Source organism: Lingula anatina, chromosome 10, assembly GCF_051362555.1.
Source record: "Lingula anatina isolate TDL-2025a chromosome 10, LinAna3.0, whole genome shotgun sequence".
Classification (NCBI taxonomy): Eukaryota; Metazoa; Brachiopoda; class Lingulata; order Lingulida; family Lingulidae; genus Lingula; species Lingula anatina.
Genome location: NC_141776.1, coordinates 13,984,610 through 14,000,305, shown reverse-complemented (window position 1 = coordinate 14,000,305; position 15,696 = coordinate 13,984,610). Strand labels below are relative to the sequence as shown.

Genomic DNA, 15,696 nt, shown 5'->3' with positions numbered 1-15,696 from the left:
ATATCACTCAGTAAGACACTTCAATCAACATGGTCCACTTAACATCCTGGTCTACCCTCACAAAGCCTATCCTTTATACTGCTGTAAGAAACTCTTCAAGCTATTTTATCTTTTATTTTCCTATTTTTTTCAACAGCCTTCATGTTATGTTCTTGTCTATATACATGTACTAGTAAGTAATATAATTGATACAAATAACAGTGCCTCTGCTGACACATAATTTTTTTTTTTTTTTTTTTTTTTTTTTTTTTGCAAAGTGAAAAACCATGGAATGTATCTATAGACATCCTGAAATATGGAATCTCTTGAACTAAGCTTCCGGTAGGTTAAGAAAACATCTTTAACACTCATTGGACACTTTTGATTGCTTTAAAATGTTTATGGAAGGATGAACTTTGATAAAATATTGCCCATAAAGTACCAGTGCAATGTTTTAATTACCCAGGAATATAGCTGAGATGTCTGAATCTTTTTATATTATCACATTTCCTTTAGTCTATTGATAAAACTTAATCATTTATCACTCCACAGTTTAAACTCGTCACACTGTCCAAGTGATTAAAGATAGAAAGGGGGGGGGTCTCAGAGATATACCGTTTGATCATATTATTAACCTCTTAGGAAAACGGTGTGCTTAAAGCATAAACGATAGATTTCTCTATGTATGCACTAATGTTTTCTTTAGTCACTACACAGCTCTTTCACAATCAAAACTGAAACTATACCAGGTGATTCATTCAGGAGATTACAGTCACATCCGTTTTCAGTTAGGTAATATAGTGCTATTAGTAGTAGTAGTAGTAGTAGTAGTAAATAAAGCGTTTCCTTTATTGCCATTCTTCATAAGACGACGTTAAACTCAGTTGTTTTTATCAATTTTTAAACCTCCTATCAACATTCAGTCGTACTTGCCCATTAAGTATCAACTTTAGTACCAACTTTTAACAATAGTTTGGTATACTCTGGATCAATACAGTTTGGGGTCCCATGTTTGTAGTTGCTGTTTCGAAATACCAATACGTCTACATTCGATGCCAATTCTACTTACCACAGCCAGTCCAATTCTCCTAAACAAAGATGGCATCCCCGGACTTGTTTGTGTTCTTTAAAATAAACCGTCTACATTTCTGATTCCATTCTGAACTCTGTAAAAAATTTAAAGTTTTTGTCGGTATCGAGTCCTGTTCCTAGATACCCGCGCCCATTGACCCCTAACAAAAGGAGCTAGATAAAGATTATTGTTTAGTTGCGTAAAAAGATGAATGCCTTTCTTGTAAGTTGGACAACAGTTTTACTTTTTGTCATCAATTTTACAATAAAAAATTACGTTTGTAATTTTTATTGCCAAAAATTTAAATTTCTATATAAAAATAATTACCAAGATATTTACGAAACTTTACATATTATATTAAACAGATCCGCTTTGCGCGGGATCGTTAAAACAGAACTGAAGAAAGATAATAACATTTGGAAAAGCCGTAAACATGTGTTAAATATAAACTTTGGGAAGGTGCAGCCAATATGATGAATGATCCAAGATCCCCACCAGCTTTATTAAAAAGGCTGTGCGTTAGGGTGACAGGCCTTGGAGACGGTGAGTCGAGCACTGCGGTCGAGATTCGTCATTCGATCTTGTCTGGAGTCTTGACTAACTTTTTAGGGCATCAGCGTTAGAATTTTGATTAAGAATTATTCCACATGGTAGTGTCATCTGTTCAACAAGTTGCACTTGCTAATCCTGAAAAAAATCTGTCTCCACTTTTAACCAGTCTTTCGACAGAGTTTAATAATGTAGATGTGTACCTTCTAATAAATTGTTCCAGTCTGTTCCAAAAACGTTTAATGTGTATTTGTTGAATGTTTTCAGATGCTGTACAGCCATTGTTCCAGCAAGCTCTCAGGACACTGGCCAGGTATGTTAGCTGATAAGTGTGTGTTTGTCTGTTACCCCATTCACACTACAGTTGCAAAAATGCGCATTTCTATAATCCGAATTTTTCGTGAGGAATTCGATTCGGTATTGCGTTCACACACGCTAAGCGAAACCGAATTACACGTTGAAAATTTCAGGTTTAACTTCCTGTTTTGAACACTCGCGCATGCGCCGCACAGGAAATCTTAAAATACCAACAAAAATTTGTGACGACTAATGCAACTCTAAAGACATTCCAGTATTCTTGAGAAGTATAAGATGGCAAAATAAGTTTGTTTCCTCATGTTGTAGTGAGTGGTGACCTCCAAATACGTTTGGTGCAATCGCTAAAGTAATAAACAAGCGTTCATAGATAGCCGCACTTATCTGCACACATGCGCAGTTAGATCTGTACAGGTGTCGATTCCGGTAAGTTATCCGGATCGCGCTTAGAAATCCACCTCGCTTGCAGGATTTTGAAAATGCGCATTACAAAAATCCTGTTGCATTCACACTACTGCATTTATTCGAATTGTGACCTAATTCGCAATTTATCTGGATAACTGAGCGTAGTGTGAACGGGGTATGTCTGTCTGTGTACATGTGTTAGTGTTGGCAACTCTGGTACTAATCTAAAGATCTACTATACTTTAGCTTAGACCTCTTCATTCATTTAGCCAGGAGTTGTCTCAGTAAATAAAATAAATTTATGATATAATGCAAAACAAAATTAAGGTGGTATATCCCTATAGACTTCATGAATACATGTTATATTTTCCTCTCTCTTTAGTGACTTGTCAGTTCAGGCTGAGGCAGACGAGTTCCAAATGGCAGAAAAAATAAAGAGAAAATGTAAGCATCCCAATTTTGATAAAATTAGGGTCAAAAGTGTACTGTTTATTTGAATTTGGTTATATATTTTGGATGTTTTTGATGTGTAATTGTAAAAAGCATGATGATCTCAGTATCAGTAAAAAAATGTGTATTTACTTACATTTTGTGGTACAACTTTTCATGATGGTAAAAGTTCTCTTTCAAGGGAATATTTCAATTCCCATTTCATATGATTTTTATAGAAAAATTTTCTTAAATGTGTATGGAATGGTTTAAAATGAGAACTCAATTGACATGCTTCTTTCATTACCATTTAGCACTTTCTGTCTCTATACCTGAGTATAGCCGTAAAGCAGGTTATAGTCATCATCAATATTTTCAGTGGCAAGGCAGGGCAGGGAGAAAGACGCTGCTGTTATCTCTGAGCTCCACAGAAAGCTGCAGTCACAGGGTGTTCTAAAGAACAGATGGTCCATCCTCAGTTTGCTGCTTTGTCTGAGTGATAACACCTCTAAACACAGGGTTTGTATTGTGTAATTTTTTTTCAACAAAGGTGCTTTAACTATAGTTTGAGCAGAAAACAATGTAGTTCTAATCACAATACAAACAGATGAAGCATGACTTTTTTTATTTCTGCATAAAAACCATGGTTTCACCAAATAAAGCACTCTACTCGGATCTTTATGCAAAATAGAGATTTTTTTCTTTATTGAATTTTTAGTGCAGTCTTTAAATATATATTAAAACGATTATTGTTATACCATCTGATACCTGTATCATTTCATTAAATGTTCAGTTAAAAAAAAAAAAGAAGACTTGTAATGAAATGTTGCAGTTGAATTAAGGCACAGGTATTTATTCCAGCCCCTACCAGGGAGTCATATTTTTGCGTCCAGCCTGGGTCAGTATGCCACCTCCACCCCTATGACCCACAGAGCAGGCCCCCAGCAGACTCCAGCTGTAGGGGGCAGCACAATACAGGTATGCTCAGGCATTTTATACAGCCAATACTACCATTGGAAAATTATGTAATGTAGTTCAAGATTTGAAAAGTCATATTATAAAGTTATGAAAAGTTACAATGTACTGCCATGTTGATAACCAAAGATTTCCCACATAGTGCATATTATAATTATTGCAAATAATCTAAATCAGTGATTGCCTATTGACAGTAATTGTTTATTACGCCAATATATAAACCAAATTTGTACGTGATAAAATTAAACCTTTTTACTATGCATACTGCAGAGTATGGTGTATACAATTTTAGATTTTTTTTATGGAGGAAATATTGTACTGGATCAGGTTTTGTAAATTTTGGTCATAATGATGCAGAATGGTGTTAAATTTAAGTGGTATTGTTTTCATTATTTCCAGAGTGGCATATCAACAGGCAGCAGTGGGATCAGCAGTATCCACTCTGGGAGAAGTGGGGACCCCACCCCAGTGCCACAGTCTTTTGCTCCTAGGTTCTAGTCAATTTTTTGCTCTCTCTCTCTCTCTCTCTCTTTTTGAAAGTCAGCCTGAATGTTTCATATTTTGATGTTGTATCACCACCTGTTATTGTATTTAAAAATCAATTATTGTTTTTCCTGGTAAGATATTTATTTAAACCATGGACACCATTTGCAATATTACAACTGTTAGCTTACATGAATTAAAATAATCATGCTCTTTCCCCATTTTCCAGTCATCTATCAGGTACTGCCCTGGGTCAGACCCCATACACTGCAGGTAGACCCACCCTGGGGCAACGTCTGGCCTTGTCTCTGAACAGAGGAGGTGAGACCAACATAGGATTGTGCTAGATGTGACTGTTATTAAATGTAATTGTGTTAGGTAAACATGAGCTTCTTCCCCGAAAAAGTGGAATTACACTGTTTTTAAATTTCAATTCTGATGGTTCCTGAGATTCGACAAGGTTAGGTGTTGGGTCCCATGATAATTTTTTTTTTTTTTGAAACCTTACCTCATGTCTGGTTAGGTGTGACAAGTAGAGGTGACAGTATATTGCTGGAATTGCATTAACCCTGCAGGTTTTGTGTTAGGTGTGACAACATTTCTGTTGTTGTGTAAGATGTCATACTATTGCATATGGTGTGACATTGTTTCTGTATTCATTGTGTCAGGCGTGATAAAATTGTGTTAGGTGTGACAGTGTTTCTTCTCTGATTGTTTTTAGTTAAATACCATTGTGCTGTAGTCATGTTGAGGATTCAATTCTAAATATTCCAGGTCAGCAGTCCAGTACATCAGTGGTGCCCAGGAGCAGTAAGAGTGTCACAATAGCCAGCACACACAGAGATGGGGAAGACAATGGTATGTGCATGGAGGGCTCTGAAATTTCCCTGTAGAGAAAAATGTTCAGTCAAACAGGTTTATTGACATTCCATTCACTTGTTGCCAGCTAGTGAAAGTTTGGGAATCAGTTTGCATTTACCCGTTGTCATCTGGTTAAGATTGCAAAATGAGATGCCTTACTTTTGCACACTTTTGAAGTAAGTTTTTGTAAAGACATTTATCCACCTAATAGTGTGTCAGTTTGCATGAAGAAACCAATCATCTTGGCAGTAACTGAAATACATTTAACCTCAACAGTATCACCAACAAAAAAGGAAACTATGAAAGAATAGTGTAGTTTACAAGCAAATACAGTGATATAACACCAATGATATTCTGTCTATTTCTCCAGTGTCCTATGAGATCCCAGAGGCTGTACTGCTGAGAGAGATGGTTTATGTGCTGCAGGGGATAGACGGGCAGCTGATTAAATGGGACATTAACAATGCGGGGTACAGGATAGATGACAAGGTACATGTTGTATGGTGAACTAGGTTTTTGTTGTCTCTTGTGCTGATGGCAAAATGAAATATTTAAACTTGCTTTCGACCTATGAGGTGTGACATCACTGCAGCATTTGTTAAAAGATAAGAAAGAAGATTTTATGAATGTATTTAATTGCATTACACATGCTGGTATAGCCAGGGCAGAAAGACAAAAGGGGAAAGAAAAGGAATACCTTGTATTAAGTACTCGCTCTGTTCTTATGATGTCCATAGGCTGGTATAGCCAGGGCTGTAAGACAAAAGGTGACCAAGCTGGCAGAGTGTGGGTGGCTGTACACCAAGATCAGGAAGTACGCAGATGCCAGGAGTTCAGATAAAGCATTTGGACTCGTTGGACAGGTATGTGTGTCTATAACGAGGGGTTGAAATATCTTCTTTTACCAGGTATGTTTTCCTAAATATTTTTAAAATCTGAAATAATGCAATGACTTTTTTACTTGCAGTTAGTTCTATCAGGCATTGCAGTTACATTTATGATTAGAAGAATGGGGCCAAATGCACATTGCAACCCTTCATAATTGATGAAATATAAGCAAACTCACATGAATAAGGGTGAAGTGCATCTCTTGACAGAATATCAGAATTGTGTGTGTGTGTGGGCGTAATGGATGTCTTATGAATATCTGGATAAACTTTTGGTTTCAGAGTTTCTGTGCTGCACTTCACCAAGAACTAACAGAATACTACAGACTGATAGCAGTGTTGGAGGCACAGGTAAGCAAACGGATCTCTCACTCTGTAATTTAATAGTGCTCACAGTCTGATATCAAAACCTAATCCCTAGCCAGAAACCTTTGGTACAGTGTGGTTTGCTAGAATTGCTTTGCATTTGAAATGCGAGTTCTGCGACAGAGCCCCTTTTCTTTAAACTTAAAAATCTGATAAATGCCTGGAAGACAATTTAAAGTGTGAAGTTATAGAAGATTAATCATTTTACAAAGAAAGCAAGAAAAAAATATGCTGTCATGTAAAGATGAAAAATAGTATTTACCATCAGTTTCAACCTATTATGAGAAGTCCATATTTAAAATATTTCAAAAAGAAATTTTAACATTTTATCAGCATTAAGTATACATAATTTTCACAAATACTCACAAACATTTTTTTCTCCTCTCGTCCAGCTCCAGCAGGAACATGACCAGGGAGTGGGGATGGGTCCAGGAGGACTGACCCTCAGACAGCTTTCAGTGTGGACATTTGACCCCTTGTCCAGGCTCAAGGCACTGGCAGCACTGGTGGATGTATGCAAAGGTAGGTCTTTAATTTTCAGTATGTATATGCACATATGCACATGTACCCACACAAGAACACACACATGCTAGTACATGCACATAAATACTTACTGAGATGTGCATATGCAATCATGCACTCACACATTTATATTCAGAATAAATGACATCTATGCAAGCATCCCAATGTATACACAGACACATAGTGATATGCAAGCGTGCTCTATTGCATATACCCTTACTCTAAAAAAATTTTATATTTGAATAATTTTATTATTTCTTTATCATATTTATTTAGTGCTTTAATCCTCAGAATAATTATATTCACCGTATCGTATACTAAGTGATATTAAGACTGACTGACTTTAATTTCACTGTATTATTCAGGCAAGAAAGGAGGTGCCTTGGCCACAGTGATACATTCGTACCTACAGCATGGGGATCCTTTCATGAGAGCTCTGGTGAAACATACACTAACTCTGGTAAGTTTTTTTTTTTTTTACTCTTTTTCAACAAGATATTTTCCCATGGACAGTGCTGTATGGCATTTTAGAACCTGGGGAATTTTGTAGACAGGTTTGAAGATGAAATTTCTTTGGTTAAATGAGATTTTTGTAAATACAATTTATATCCTGTTGTAGTCTGCTTTTAAAGCCACCTTCATGCTATATCATTCACCTTATTAAATTACTTGCTGCTTTTTGCAGTGTATCATAGCGGCATTTACCCATTTAGAAAATGACATGAAAAAGTTTCTTATTTAGGGAAAGCAGAATTAAATTATTATTATTATTATTATTATTATTATTATTATTATTATTATTATTATTATTATTATCTGCAGGTGGCCCAGCCCATATTTGGTATAGTTCTCCGCTGGCTACATGATGGAGAGCTGGAGGACACATACCACGAGGTAGGGAGACCACTCTAGTGCTGGCTAAAATGAAACAATTTTTTTTTTACTTTGAGACTTTTTAAAAGGAAATATCACTGCACACTGCATATCACAGTGTACAAAATGTCTAAATAAACCTAAAGTGTACCTCAAACTAAAATGTTGCTCTTTAGTAAGAGATAAATCTTTAGTTATCTTAGACTTAGTTTACTAGAATGAAGCAACTGTTGGTCTAGAATATTGGCCTTTTCTTTCTGTATAAAACTAGTCATAAAATGTTTTTGTAAAGATAGCTCCTGTTGTTATACGTACTAATAGAACAAAATTGTCCATGTATCTTTTAGCAATCGTAGAAGATAACAGATAGTGTTTTGTATGACTTTTAGAGGGCTGGATTCAGGAAAGGGGAGGATTTTCCACTCAGTGTCATTTCTGTTCCCTGTAGATTTCTCTTTAATTTCAGTTCTTTGTGGCATCAGACCCCACAGTGAAGGATGAGAGGCTGTGGCATGACAAGTACAGTCTGAGGAAGAGCATGATCCCCTCTTTCCTTAACATGGACCAGGCCAGGAAGGTGAGGAGAAATTGATAATTTTTTTGAAGAAAGACATGGCAAAAAACATGGCAAAAAATGAAGACAAAAACCATTATTATAGTATTTTTTTTCTTTCTCCAAGATGAAAGTATAATATATGTTAGATAATGAAGAAATTACCTTTGATTCCTATATTGCAAAATATTCAAAATAAAACCATATTTTCAGTTTTTCAAATGAGAAAAAAATATATGGCATGCCGTTCAGTTCAGATTTTTAAACCGGATATTGAATTTAAACAAAAGGGGAAATTAAATTAAAGTTAAAAGGTCAAAAGAAAACTACCAAAATTCATATTCATAAGAGTGTTTTTTTTTCAGATAAGTGTTTGAATTATTTCTATAATGTGTATAATTGAAAATTTTATCTTGTATTCTCCTTCAAATTTTAGATACTCCTGACTGGCAAGTCTATTAACTTCCTGAGACAGCTGTGTCAGGACAGGACTCAGATAAAGAGGAGAGATGTGGTCAGAGCAGCTGAGACAACAGAAGGTGAGAGCTGGGAACAGGTGCTTGCGTATGAATGGTCTGTATATATAACATGTGCCTATATTATGGTCACAGCTGGCATGGTTTTCGTGGGTTTTTAATATATTTTAAATTTTGTTATTGTTTTTATTATTATTATTATTATTATTATTATTATTATTATTGTTGTTGTTGGATCATATCCCTGCATGTGGTTATTTTGAGTTTCTCTCACATTTCAGAGATTTTGTTTCTAATTTAAAGATGCCCTTCCTTGTTTAAAAAGCATTGCAGTCAAAGCAATAGAAATGATTACAGTTGTATTTATATGTATTTTATTATCTTTCTTTCTAAGCTGAAGTCTCTTTTTTTTTCTGGTTTCAGCTGCCAGTATGTTCACCCAGGATCTGGATGGTAAATTTCAGGCCATGATTGACACAGTGTATGAGGAGACCAGTCGCCATCTATTGGAGATTTTGCACACTAAATATAAACTGATGGACCACCTTAAGGTGACAGTCTTTATGTTACAATTGAAACAAAAATAACTCTAAAATGATAATTGAATGTTTTATATTGAATTTTGATGGAAGTTATTTAGATGTATGTCTAAATTCCAAAAGGAAAAAAAAGGTAGTTGAACAGCTCAGGACTGAATTGTCACAAGCATAATGGCCTACAGATAATTTTTGGTCAATGTATACCGTTTACATTTTGCACTTAATTTCTGACAACTTTTATATCCAAATTAAATACAAGTATTGGCATACCAATGTTAAACCTGACTCGGTTATAATCTATAAAATAAGTGATCTTGTTTTGTCTCATTTCTAGATAATTTTAGAACATGTATTCATGTTTTGTCGTGTATTGTCTCATGTTCTAGGCCTTGAGAAGATACCTGCTCTTGGGCCAGGGGGATTTCATCAGGCATCTGATGGATTTACTGGAGTGAGTGACACCTTGACTTGACTGAAATTATATCCTTGTTGCCAAAATGCTAAAATTTTATAATTATCTGTGCTCGGATTTACATAAGATATACAAACAAGTATGTTTATGTTAAATTTTAGCTTTGTATCAAATGATACATAAGATATACAAACAAGTATGTTTATGTTAAATTTTAGCTTTGTATCAAATGAGATCATAACACTTTGATTGACTTCAAAATCTTAAATATATCATGAAAAGGAAAAATGGAGACCAAAAGAGATAAATCTATATTCCATCATAAAATATGTATCGAGGGAAGTCAGAATACTGTAACTGACTTGCAAAACCTGATAACTTATGGTTATTAAAAGTATTGAAACAGAAGCAAATGCAAATCCATGTTCCATTATAAATTATTTCAGAGAAGACCTGGCCAAGCCAGCAGGTACCTTGTATCTCCACAACCTGACTGGTGTACTGGAGACGGCTGTGAGGGCCACCAATGCCCAGTATGATGACGCTGACATATTGAAAAGACTGGATGTCAGACTGCTGGAGGTAAGTGATATAGATGTGTAAAGAAATGAGTATAATGGGAAAAATTAAACGTATAAGTGATTTTAAGGATTTGTGGAAATGGAAAGAAATAGGCATTTGAAAAAGAGTTTTCTCAGAAGGTATTTTAGTACTTATTGTTTACTTTTCCCATCACAAAATTTCACCTTTTTGTCATTCTTTATTTTCACTTATCGTACTTAAATTTAAATAAATAATACAAGTCTAGGATTTTACTGTTCTTTTCCACCACTAGGTGTCACCAGGAGACACAGGCTGGGATGTCTTCAGTTTGGACTATCATGTGGATGGGCCAATAAGAACAGTAAGATATCTGATGAAATAATACCTTAAAACACTTCCTTAGGCATTTAGTAATGATGCCTACTGTAACAGTATTTTAGTTTAGTGTTTTAATTGTTAAGAATTGGGAACAAAAAAAAACTTTAAAAATTTTATAAAATCAGTACTGAATTTCTTTACTATTTATAGTTTGTTTATTATTTGCTTATTGTATGGCCACTTTCACATTGGTCAATTTATTTATTTATTTATTTATTTATTTATTTATTTATTTACCCTAGGTGTTCACTCCAGAATGCATGATAATGTACCTGAGGGTGTTTAACTTCCTGTGGCGAGCCAAGCGTATGGAGTATATCCTGGCTGGGGTGTGGAAGGGCCAGATGTCCAACGCAAGGATGTTCAGGTCACTGCCTGGTCAGTATCAATGGTGTGTGTGGTCAGTATCCGTTGTGTACATGGTCAGTATCCATTATGTACCTGGTCAGTATCCACTGTGTACATGGTCAGTAACCATTATGCACGTGGTCAGTATCCACTGTGTACATGGACAGTATCCATTATGTACCTGGTCAGTATCCATTGTGTACATGGTCAGTATCCATGGTGTCTCATCAGTATCCATGGTGTATGGTCAGTATCCATCATATATGTGGTCAGTATCCATGGCACCTTTTCATTATCCATTATGCTTTAGCAGTATCCATTGTATGTGTGGTCAGTTGTGTGTCTGGTTAGTTTCCAAGGCAGGCAGTATGAGTTATGAAATTTTACCATTGCATATAATGTAACAGCTTACATGTTTTCAGAATTAGCACCATTGTTACATCAGTGCCAGGTGATCTGCAGTGAGATGGTCCACTTTGTCCAGCAAGTCCAGTATTATATCAACTTTGAGGTAAGCTAATATTGTAGGTTTTAAGTACCATTTGGTAATAGTATTGGAATGCTCCTAGGATGAGCTGTTGGTATAATAAGATGCGATAAGAATTTATTCAAACACAGATATAAAAGATACAAATATTGGAAATGGTTTTCCTTTGAGAGCTGAAACTATAGCAAAGAACTGGACATAAAAATACTTATGAATTCAGCTTAAAAGTGGAGTTAAAATTAGATACTGTGTAGGGATAAAAACTTTTGTCATGTCCCTAGGTATTGTAATGCTCCTGGGATGAGATATTGGTATAATATGTACCAATGTTTCTGTTATATCCATAGGTTTTGGAGTGTTCCTGGGATGAGCTATTACAGAAAGTAAAGGAAGCCAAAGATCTAGATCATATCATAGCAGCTCACCAAGTCTTCCTTGACAACATCATAACTAGATGTCTGCTGGATGAGCAGTCAAGGGTGAGGATATTATAATATTATTTTATTTATTTATTTATTTATGAAAGACAGTGGACTTGTACCATCAAACTTATCAAAAAAATTATTTTTTAATTAAACCTTTCTTAACATTTCTGTAAAACCCAAAACAAAAATTATAATCCAAAAAAAAAAAAAAAAACTGGGCTTTTTAAAGTACTTTTTACTTTCATTTCTTGTAAAGAATTATTGGTATTATTTTTCAGGCCATTCTGACTCAGCTACGGACCATCTTTGACTTGATCATCCAGTTTCAAGAGATTCAGGACAGACTTTACCAGGCGGCTGATGATGAGCTAACAGCTAGGCACAGGGCAGAGGAGAGGGCTCACGCTAGATCAGAGAAGGTGTGTGTGTTTGTGTGTGTGTGTGTGTGTGTGTGTGTGTGCGCACGTGAATGTGTGCATGCTTGCGTGTGTGTTTGAAGAGAGAAGGAGGGAGAAAAAGAGATAAAAGGAAAGAGAGAGAAAAAGGGGATGCCCTTTTGATTATGAACCCACTTAAGAAATATCAGAATTGTAAGGTATGATTGCCAAATTTGTCTGGCAATTTTGATGGGCAATAATTTGCTAAAGATGACAAACAGGTTTATTTGTTATGCAGAAAAGTTGATGATGATTGCTATTAAAAAAGGCAGTTACATGTATCTAGGCTCACACTTAATGATAAAGAGAATAGAATTTTGTCCAAATACCATAAGCATTTTACTGAAGAAAATGGAAAGCATTTCATATTAGTAAATTTAGCGTGGTTTCTAGTATCATTTACTCTTCCTGGTCGTAAACGACATTAATGATTCAGTTTTAAATAGAATCGAGTCTTAAATGTCATTTACAAATCTCAACTTCTTTTTATGGCGGTAACAAATTTCATGCTGGAGGAGCCAACATTTCATTCCAGTATTGACACTGTAACTGTAATTACAGGGAGAGTGGGGTTTAACAGACAGCGATGAACAGACAGAAGAAAGGAGAAAAGCAGAGTTTCTGAGAAATATCCCCAGTATGAGAGCCCAGGTCAGGGTGCTGGCACAGTCCTACCAGGTGAGTTCTGGGGAAAACTCATTTTAAATCCTCTTCTAGGCCTTAAGGATATGTAATATATTGTAAATGAAGCAAAGAACAGAGCAAGATGGAAGGTCATTTCACGTCAACCTCAGAAGAGATTCCAGGCAAGGATGGATGGAGCCCTTTAGGACACCTTTAGGTCACCCTGGTTAAGAATTTGTTCTCCTGCACATTGGTGATGAATATCAAGAAATGGCCAACATAAGCATCTAAGTTAAGGATGATCCTAGCAGGGGCTTACTGCCATCTATAGATCTCTGTTGGTTAACATTTTCCTTAGTTCCCTAGTATATTTGCCACCAGCTGAACAGTGAGTAATTTTATTTATGATGATATTGTGCTATGCTTTCACCTTTATGATTATTGCTATTTTTATTTATTTATTTATTTATTTTATTCCAATTTTTCAGGACATGGTTCAGAAGTTCCTGCTAATGCTTGCTGGTCATGCAGATGTTAGTCTTCGCTTCCTGAGCTTCCGCTTAGACTTCAATGAGTACTACAAAGCAAAAGAGCCCAAACTGCGGAGTCCGTTAACCTACCAAAGGAGCAAAAGACGAACATGATTTTGTTTTGCTTGATCATAACTATTCACATTTTGAAGTTCTGCACATAGAGTCAATGAAAAATAATGGAGATTCCTGTTCAGTGTGAAAAGAGCAAGAGGAAAGCATGATGAATTATGAGCTGTCCCTTGAATACTTTTAAAAATGTAAACAAAAGCAGCACAATATGCCCGTTTGATTAATCGCCAGATCTGATTGGAGGAAACGGGGGACACGTTTTCAGTCCCAATTTTCAGAACCAGTAACTTTTACTGAACAGGTGGCATTGAAACACAATAACATAGACTTATGTTTTCAGTTAATTTATAAATTTGTTATAGGTTTGCATGCAATTTTTGTCATAATGTCATATTTTAGCGGATGATTCTTAATGTATGAGCTGAGGCCTTGAATCAGAAGTTATTTGCATTAATATTCACTTTGCCAAACAATAAACAAATTCAGACTAATAATGTTTACATTTTCTGAAGCCCCATATATTCAAAAGGGGCCCTCAAATGTGTTATCCGGGGTGGCATGGGTTCATGGTATTGACGGTTTTCTTCAAGTATCAGCAATTTATAGTCTATGTTGAAATGGGGAGTCGGTCTTCCGGTGTAACAGTAATGGTAGTCCGCTAGGGACAGAAGTCCGTTCCCCATTACTTTGTACAGGTGACATTTGTCCCATATACTAACCCCGATACTCCGACAAACCTCAACCTGTACTGATCATATGGGAGTCCGAACTGCCATTCCTAGAACTACCATTCCGCATGGGCGTAACTAGGCATATGCACTGTGCGTACAACTTTTTGGCCAACCATGATATTATTTTATATATATAAATTTAGTGTATTTTTCACGGAATATAAAAGAAAATCCTCTGGTTATTAAAGTCAACTGTATATACAAATTCTCTGTATCAATTGTATAGGCACAATTGTTCTGACCCCCCCCCCCTCCCCGTCTTGCAATCTGAGGTAAACAATGCCTGTAACCTTAACAAGTCCTATCTTAATCGTCCATCTAACTGGAACTTCCTTTACCTCTTAATTGGAGGGTTCAGTGGCTCAACTCTTCTGTACCCTCTTTCTTGAGAATATCGAATGCATGCATTCTCACTGGCGATATTTATCTCAGGTAAAAATCTGCCTGAGTGTTATTTTCAAAGAGCAGCTCCCGCAACCCTGGGGGCACTAGGTAAAATCTGGACACCAGGTTTAAGAAGGAGCTAGAGAAACAAAAGGAAGATTTTTTCCTGCAAAGCTTCAAAGAATTTTGACACGGACTTGACCCAGCTTACCCCTCCAAACTAACAGGGTGACATGGGCAATTTTTACAAACAAATAATTAAACTTAGATGTATCAGAGCTCTGTCGTGTCGTACAATTGGTTGTTTTTGGAAGCCATGCATCCACATGTAAGGTGAATGAAACCGTATGTTAGTTCAACTCAGAAGTGGATCCATATCATTTTTTCGAAGGGGGTTTCACATATGCGAAGCTAGCCTACTTTTAAATAAATATACCGTTCTGGGTAATAAGAATACTGAAACTTTTTTAATTGCGAGAATATTTCTGACTAAATGATTTTATTATAAACGGAAATTAAGCTGCGATGTGTGGTACATATGCTGTAATTACGCTGTCCTTCATCTCTTGCGATAGTCTACATTTTGCTGGGAATTTTAAAAATCTGTGCGTACAATTTTTAAAGGTCTGGTTACGCCCCTGATTCCTGTCACACCGGCATTCGTCCATAAACCCCCAGTCGCAGTAGGTCTATCAGACAAACGGCGGTTGTTAAAATCCGTGAAGAATAAAGATATCGATCACCCTTAAAGTCGATGTTTATCTATGGAAATACTTCGTGTAGGAAGGAATGACTTTTAGTGCTTTTTATGTTCCATTCGACGAATAGGACACCTTTGAAAGCATAGCAAACACGTACTTTAATGATTTTAATACGGGGTTGATGATATGGGTTTCTGTCCAAGCATCCATCAGAGATTGTAGGAAAAAGTGATATTTGGTACTGTATTTCACAATGCCATAGCTAATTCATTTTTAACACCTTAATGTATAATTGAAGCACCGAGACTGCTCTTTATTTTCAAGCATATTCCTTTTGCTC

General features: G+C 35.9%; 2 protein-coding genes across 6 annotated transcripts in view; one reads left to right on the top strand and one right to left on the bottom strand.

Moving 5' to 3' along the window:
* Positions 1-1,239, bottom strand: part of LOC106170856 (phospholipid-transporting ATPase IF-like) — a 37,474-nt gene extending 36,235 nt beyond the window's left edge. For all 5 annotated transcript variants that reach the window (XM_086996852.1, XM_086996853.1, XM_086996854.1 and 2 more), the window contains exon 1: positions 1,049-1,239. In XM_086996852.1, coding sequence (XP_086852978.1) covers positions 1,049-1,084 — 36 coding nt within the window. In that variant the 5' untranslated portion in view covers positions 1,085-1,239. The remainder of the gene's footprint in view (positions 1-1,048) is intronic.
* A 159-nt stretch (positions 1,240-1,398) lies between these two features.
* Positions 1,399-14,034, top strand: LOC106177631 (gamma-tubulin complex component 3 homolog). Its single transcript, XM_086996856.1, has 26 exons — positions 1,399-1,594; positions 1,868-1,913; positions 2,703-2,764; positions 3,129-3,268; positions 3,611-3,727; positions 4,124-4,215; positions 4,437-4,528; positions 4,982-5,065; positions 5,439-5,557; positions 5,806-5,931; positions 6,238-6,306; positions 6,714-6,843; positions 7,209-7,303; positions 7,666-7,737; positions 8,183-8,293; positions 8,706-8,808; positions 9,169-9,296; positions 9,671-9,735; positions 10,143-10,278; positions 10,532-10,600; positions 10,860-10,995; positions 11,388-11,476; positions 11,800-11,931; positions 12,156-12,296; positions 12,876-12,992; positions 13,427-14,034. Exons 1-26 carry the CDS (start codon positions 1,522-1,524, stop codon positions 13,580-13,582), a joined length of 2,700 nt encoding a protein of 899 aa, XP_086852982.1. The 5' UTR covers positions 1,399-1,521; the 3' UTR covers positions 13,583-14,034.
* Positions 14,035-15,696: the final 1,662 nt, after the last annotated feature.